General features: G+C 42.5%; 1 protein-coding gene across 1 annotated transcript; it reads right to left on the bottom strand.

Annotated features, from left to right (window-relative positions):
* Nucleotides 1-1,270: 1,270 nt before the first annotated feature.
* On the bottom strand, nt 1,271-4,901 carry LOC109856427 (protein hairy-like). The gene is made up of 3 exons (XM_020431693.1): nt 3,939-4,901; nt 3,160-3,255; nt 1,271-2,853 (listed from the first exon to the last, which is right to left on the bottom strand). Exons 1-3 carry the CDS (start codon nt 4,092-4,094, stop codon nt 2,017-2,019), a joined length of 1,089 nt encoding a protein of 362 aa, XP_020287282.1. The 5' UTR covers nt 4,095-4,901; the 3' UTR covers nt 1,271-2,016.
* Between the last annotated feature and the right edge of the window lie 1,919 nt (nt 4,902-6,820).

Here is a 6,820-nt window from a genome sequence, read left to right on the forward strand (position 1 = left end):
CACGTTTCAGAGAGACAGACTTGTGGTTGGGTGTAGCTGTGGAAATATAACGAAGTCAAATTTACGAGCGAGCTGCGAAATGCGCGTGACCGTCGGGAGCAACATTTAAACGTATACGTCGTTAACTGTCCGGAGACGGTCTTATCTACTTTAAACTGGTGTGCAGCAAGCGCGAGCGTCGACTGTTCTCTGGAAAATTACTACGTACACCCGGTCGCGAGAGAAAGCGAAGTAATCAACTATCGCGATTTGCTCTAGGGGTCTAGTTTAGAGATTAGATTCGGTGGCGCTCGATTTAATCTGCATTCTTCGACTTAATATCTCGGAGAACGGCAATACAACTTTATGTAATTCATTGTTCGTAAAATACAGGTAGTTATTTCTTTCTTTTGGCGTAATGATTTTATAATTCAATCAGTCGTCTTAATGAAAACTAGAAAATGGGTATTCGAGAAACGAGTAGATATCCATTTTTTTTTTTTATTGTGATAGTATATAAAATTACAAAAACACAGTGTTCGCCATTCCTTATTATCGGATGAGAAAAGGATTCGGTTCCTTTGAGGTCCTTAAAGTCCTGAAGGTTCCGTCAAACCCCACCAGAAGGCAGCAAAGTCTGGCGCTCGATAATTTAGGCAAAGACGATGGAGGGAACGAATTTTTTCGGCCTGATCAGACGAAGCAGTCATCTCGCTGGGATCAGGTTCTCGGTTGTAACGTCGTTTTTATCGTCAGATGGCAGCACTACAGCGGAGGAGTCGCGCTGCTAACGATCAGTCTCATTTCAGATCTGCAGCGAGTTGGACGCACAAGGCTCCGATGTGTGCAGTTTGCTTCCCGCATTGTGTTATAGATATTATGTACTTGAACTTTCATTGCGCACAAAACGCAGTTTTTTCAAATATTTATATTAAGACAAGATATTTTAATTTATTAAGTAAAAGAAACATATGAAACAATTACTAGATAAGATGCAAATATATATATATATATAGGATATATGGATTGAGGAAAATAGACGATTGGTAATATTACGACACACAAAAATTACTTAGTGAAACAGAGATCATTTATTTGATGCTCTTGCAGTAATAAGCGTTGGTTGTCCGTTCTCATAAGAGGAATTACAAATGTACATAATTTCCTTCCACACTCTCGTATAAATATAAATAATTATACTCTTCTTTCTCATATATATACACATCTCCCGCTCTTGCACACACACATTCTCTCTCTCTCTCTCTCTCTTTCTCTTTCTCTCTCTCTCTCTCTCTCTCTCTCTCTCTCTCTCTCTCNTCTCTCTCTCTCTCTCTCTCTCTCTCTCTCTCTCTCTCTCTCGTGACTTTCTAACTTATAATAATAAGCCTAAAATTGTGTATCGTCGAAAAAAACCAATTCAATGTTCTTTCACAACGATACTGCTACAAATCGTTTACGATTTTACATACAAGAAACAGAATGGAAGACGTCAGTGATTCTTGTTGCATAAGGCACTTAAAATATAATATACATATACGTGTGACATATATACAGAAGGAATTGTTAAGAAGAGATAATGAGACAAAAGTAATGCGAAATATTGAAACAAAAGGAAAAGGAGATCGACGCGATATCTTAGAAAGAAAATGTGCTTGGTTTGAGATACACATTACATTTTTTTTTTTTTTTTAACGTATATTTACAAGGCACTATTAACAAGGCACTATCTCATTGGCTACTGGCCGACCGTGCACGTGCACTCGGAAATAAACTCGCGTCTTCCAATGAACCCTCTAATTTCGCGGTGTCGTGCGAACGGGACTCGCGCTTATCTACAACAATTTACATACTTGAGGAACATGTTTCCGTTCTTCGCGAAATCTTTTAATCGGCGCGTAAATTTGTCACAATAAATCGATAAGTTCTCATTTGCGGTTGATCGACCGCGGATTACCATCTCGACACAAAATCAGTTTCAATTATCATCACTTCTATAATCATCCCCACAGCCGTCCATTTTTTATTTTTTTTTATTTTTTACCACGGTCTCCACGGCTTATCCTCGACGGGTGGCACAACGCTCTTCCTCATCACTAGCGCTAGTGGTTTCTGAAGGGGAGGGCTGTAGACACGTGGGTCGAATTCCGGATCACTGGTGTAACCGTTCGCCGGGGATGTCGCGACGTCTCTGTGGCTGTTGGCCGGACTGTAAGCGGTAGACTGCTCGCGGAACGTCGGAGGTGCTTCGAACGCCACCGGGCTTCCCGCTGACGTGGACGTCGAGCTGTTGGACGAGGTCGACGATGACGCAGACGCAGTGCTGGCGGTTCTCTGAGGAATTGGGATCAGGGTCGGTAGCGGTGAGCTCGGTGCCGGCGACGACGACGGTGATGTAACCGGTGCCGTCTTTGCTCCCGCCGGAAGTACCAAAGCGATGTCACCGTTTGGTAGCCTAGTTGGAACCAGTTGCAAACCAGTGCCGTTTGCGTTGGTGAAGAAAATCCCGTTTGACTGCTGTACTTGAATCCGCGGGGTAGCGTCGACTTGAGGCGGCAAGATGTGCACTTGTAATTGCGTCGTCGGTGGCGCCGGTTGAACAGGCTGCTGAGGCGTCGCCGTCGCTGTTTGGCCGTTGGCTTCAATCGGACCCAGGCACGTAGCCAAATGGCTCATTAGTCGTCTCTTCACCGAAGCGTCCAGACCGGGAAACCTGTTAACTTCGTTGGCGCACTCCGAGTAGCCAGCGCGAAATTTATTGAGGACACTTGGATCTGTCGCTGCGGCAAGAGCAACTTGCTGTCGTTGAAGGTTCTCCAAGTGTTTCACAGTCAGTTCCAAAATATCAGCCTTCTCGAGCTTTGAATGCCGTGCCGGCTGTAATCAAAAAAACGGAAACAAAAAATCGATTAGACGATTTGATCTCGATGTCCGTATTTTGTAAGATCAAAAGTCAAACAGAAAATCGTCAGAAACTAAGTGTTTTCGGAAGTAACTTATTTTTACGTTCAATTTTTTTTAAATGATTCAAATTTTTTAAACAAATTCTATAAATTCTAAAGTAATAATTCTATAAATTCTAAAATTTTTTTATTTTCTCGTATTGTTTTTTCTAAAAATATGTTTTCTAAAAATATTAAGTGCTGTCTTCTAAATATATTACGATAGAATTTAGATACATACGTCTTTTTTCATAGATTCCAGAACAAGAGTTTTCAAGTCATTTAAACTGTTGTTGATACGTGCTCGACGTCGTTTTTCCATAATAGGTTTATTGCTCTGTGAACAAAAAAATCAATAAAACTATAAACATCTTTGTCGGCAAAGTTAAAAAGAGTGTCTTAATACATGGGTCCAGAGCGACGGAAAAAAATATAAAAGCGCTTTGAGTTTATAGATCTTTTAACAAGTTTACGACGGGGAAGTGGGTGTACGATTTCTTCTCGATAGCTTAAAAAAATTTATATTCATGTTCACTTTATGTAACATTTCAAGAACATGTATCGATGAGAGTTTTTTCAATCATAAATTACTATTTTATTTAACATATTATGCAACAACATATATATTATAATTCTTAATATTACTTGATTTAGAATTTTTAGAACATTTGAAGACCCATTTTAAAATAAATGATTTTTATTTTTTAATTCCACAACAGTTTGTAATCGAAATATAATCCGACTTCTAACACTAAAATACGAGAGAATGTGCCAAACTGTTTTTCTCTTCTCGCACACTTTCAATATATTTTATCAGCTAAGCTATTTTTTTATTTTTTTAGAAATCAATTCTTGTTAATAAGTTATCTTAGTCAATAAGTTGGTTCTTCTTGTGTTGCGTGAGAGCTTAATTTCTCAGAGAAAGAGTAAGTCGAAGACGAATCTCAAAACGGTGTAAAGTAACGCGAAATTTAATGCAAGATTAGAGAAGACGCGTGAATATCGATGCGTGACACTAACCCGTCGATTTTCTCCTGATCGTCTTGTAGTCGTCGTAGCTGTAGGGGTGGCTTGCGGTGGAGCCTGACCTGCCTCTTGAGGCACGTGTTGCGCGGGCGGTGTAGCGCCGACGGTGACACCACCCGTCGGCATCGTGGCACCTACTCCAGTCACCATTGTTTATTCGCTGTTTCTCACAAAACCGCAAAACTTTTTCAAGTCAAATTATCTAACTTTTTTAAGTGAAATCACACTTTGCGCGAACTGAAGTCAATCACTTCACTGATAATCCAACTGTTCGTTGCGCTCCTGAATATTCCTTTCTTTTCTCTACTTGTCAATCCGATGCTCGAAAAAAATTGAAAGAAATTACGGAACTCAAACTCGATGTTTGCAAGGGGAACTCGTAAGATAGTACGTGATCTCTAGTCAGAGAGGTCTTCTCTTGCGTTCGAGTCGCTAGAGAAGCGACCGTTCACAACGGGTCTCAAACCTCGACTGACTCGAAGAACGACTGAGCGTCTTCTACCGTGCTGTCGAAGCGTGGCACCGGTGGAATGCTCGTGCTGGTGGCGCTGGCCCTTTCTTTGGTGGGGGTTATTCAGTGGCAAACGAATGAGTGGGGAGACCCAGCGCGTGACGCTCCAACCTGCGATACCCCTACCACCAAATTCCGACAGTCGGACGGCACCCGTGTCTTTAAGGCCCCCACTCTGAATACTTCGGTCCCCTCTATGGCGCGCGCATCGACTCGGACCCCCTTCGAGATCCCCTTCAGACCCCTTCGAAGCCGATCGATTAGACTTTGCCAGCGAGAGATTGACGTCGGTGATTCCCGATGGAATTTCCGATTGCCCTTTTGCGACTTTGGTTCGGCGGCTTTTTGATAGCTACGCATAGCGTTTAAATTTTGCAAATAATGCATTGAGGTAAATTATGTATAGTTTTTTGTATAACAATCTCTTAGAAACTTTATTGCGGTCATTAAATGTATATCTAGTATAATTAAATTTATAAAGCATTATATATATTACACATAAATTTCAAATTCCCAAATATGTGACATGTGACACAGATGATCTCAACTTCATTATATTTATCCGTGACGACGCTGTGTGTGTTTGCATAAGTTCGTAAGAGGAATATATAATCCTATACGCTGCGCCCAGAATGAGAAACAATGAGATAGAACATTTCCACGGATCGGAGATTAATCTTTGCCGCTTGCAAAGGTCGTTAGAACTGACTGGCCGACTGACTGAGCGCGTTAGCATAGGCCGATCTTGGTGATGGTAATTCCGATGCGGACGCGCGTACGCGGCCGGTCGCGCGGACGTCATCGGGGCTTATATCACGTTCCTCGAAAATAGCCGAGTGCCACCGTGTGCGGAGTACGATGGACTGACGCACGCGCATAGCTCCGGCACGTGCCTCGTACTCCCTCCCCGTGTGAGTGCGCCTTTCGAAATTGCTCTTTCTACTTGGCGACCGATTAAACGCACGGCACCGTATTTATCTCGACCGTCGCACACATACATGCGCGTATGCGCAGACTGAAATACGACCTCATCGATCTCGCGCCGGATCTTACTTTGTTGATTGCTGTTGGAAACCGGCGCGCGGCTTACTGCGTGCGAATATTATTCGCGACTTAACCGGATATCGCGATTAGGTGACGTTTTTGTTCTCACGCTACGTAATTTAAAATTACGTAGATCGCACATAATTGAGATTAAAACTTCACAAGTAATTGCCGAGAACAACTTCGCAGAAAGCCTTCCTGCCTCAGTAGTGATGCTTTAATAATAGTAAGACACAATTTCTATATGAACAATTGATACTCACGCGAGTAATTATCTTGTATCTTCTTTGTACGCGCGTGATTAAACCGGATATAACTAGGTTTTTGCGCAAATATCGTAAAGTAATGTCTATCTGATAAGAGACATCGCCTGTAGGCTGTACTAAGTAAACCTCAGTTTTTCAAATTCAGTGTATAATTTATAAATTTGTTTATTTCTTATTTGATAAGAGTGGTTTTAATCATCTTATCTTTGATAAGAGTGGTACTGAATTATTTCTAAAAACTTGTAAATTTTATTTGTTAACGCGGTGCAACTTGGCAGCACGCGCATTTAAAGAACAGTGGCATGATAACGATTGCTCCCACGATATCCGCGAGACCCGACACCACGATCACAGTAGATCCTGGTAGACGGCGGGAAACCGGCGGGAAGACAGAGAGAGAGAGAGAGAGATACGCGCAGGTCTCGAGAATATGTGTGTGAAGTGCGACAAGGGTTTCTCTCCAGAGACTTGTGTTCATGCGCATGAGAAGAGTAGAACGGTTTAAATGCGAATAAGAGAAGAAGAGAGAAATACCGCCAGCTCGATACCGGGGACAACAGAAAGAGAAAGAGAATTAAACCTGAAAGCTGACAAAGACAGCGCAGGCAGCTTCACCTACCTGCTTACGCGGAGAAAGACGTAGGTAAGGCGCCCCGCGAATCACACGACCGGGATTCGACGCGGCGTACGACAAAACCGCGCCGATTGGGCCAGACAAGTCCCCACCATCGGTCTCGGTCGAGGACGAGCGTGCCGCGCGCGTCGCCCGCGTAGATGGTGGGGGTGTGATCGTCATTCGGCTTGAAGCACTCGGGCTGTACAGGCGCGTGGGTCTCGAGGTAGAGCGCGTTCCAGAAAATCGTGTGGGGGTGGCGGTAACGTTGAAGAAGATAAGCTGGGAAAAATCGAGGAATGTGATGCATTACTGCTATGCGACTAACAGTATTTATTTTTTTGAGAGTATATAATCATGTTCTATTTTTTGCAATTTGAACAGAGACAAATAATTGATAATATTGTTTAAAACTAGAGAATAAAAGTATAAAACAATTTAC

Source organism: Pseudomyrmex gracilis, unplaced genomic scaffold (genome assembly GCF_002006095.1).
Source record: "Pseudomyrmex gracilis isolate BER0280 unplaced genomic scaffold, ASM200609v1 scaffold_118, whole genome shotgun sequence".
In the NCBI taxonomy this organism is placed as follows: Eukaryota; Metazoa; Arthropoda; class Insecta; order Hymenoptera; family Formicidae; genus Pseudomyrmex; species Pseudomyrmex gracilis.

Excerpts from the sequence above, each read along its gene's own strand:
- LOC109856427 (XM_020431693.1), bottom strand. The coding sequence starts at position 4,094 with ATGGTGACTGGAGTAGGTGCCACGATGCCGACGGGTGGTGTCACCGTC. Across the intron at positions 3,256-3,938 it reads GATCAGGAGAAAATCGACGG|AGCAATAAACCTATTATGGA; the intron begins GTTAGTGTCACG and ends TTTTGTTCACAG. Across the intron at positions 2,854-3,159 it reads TGGAATCTATGAAAAAAGAC|CCGGCACGGCATTCAAAGCT; the intron begins GTATGTATCTAA and ends TTTTGATTACAG.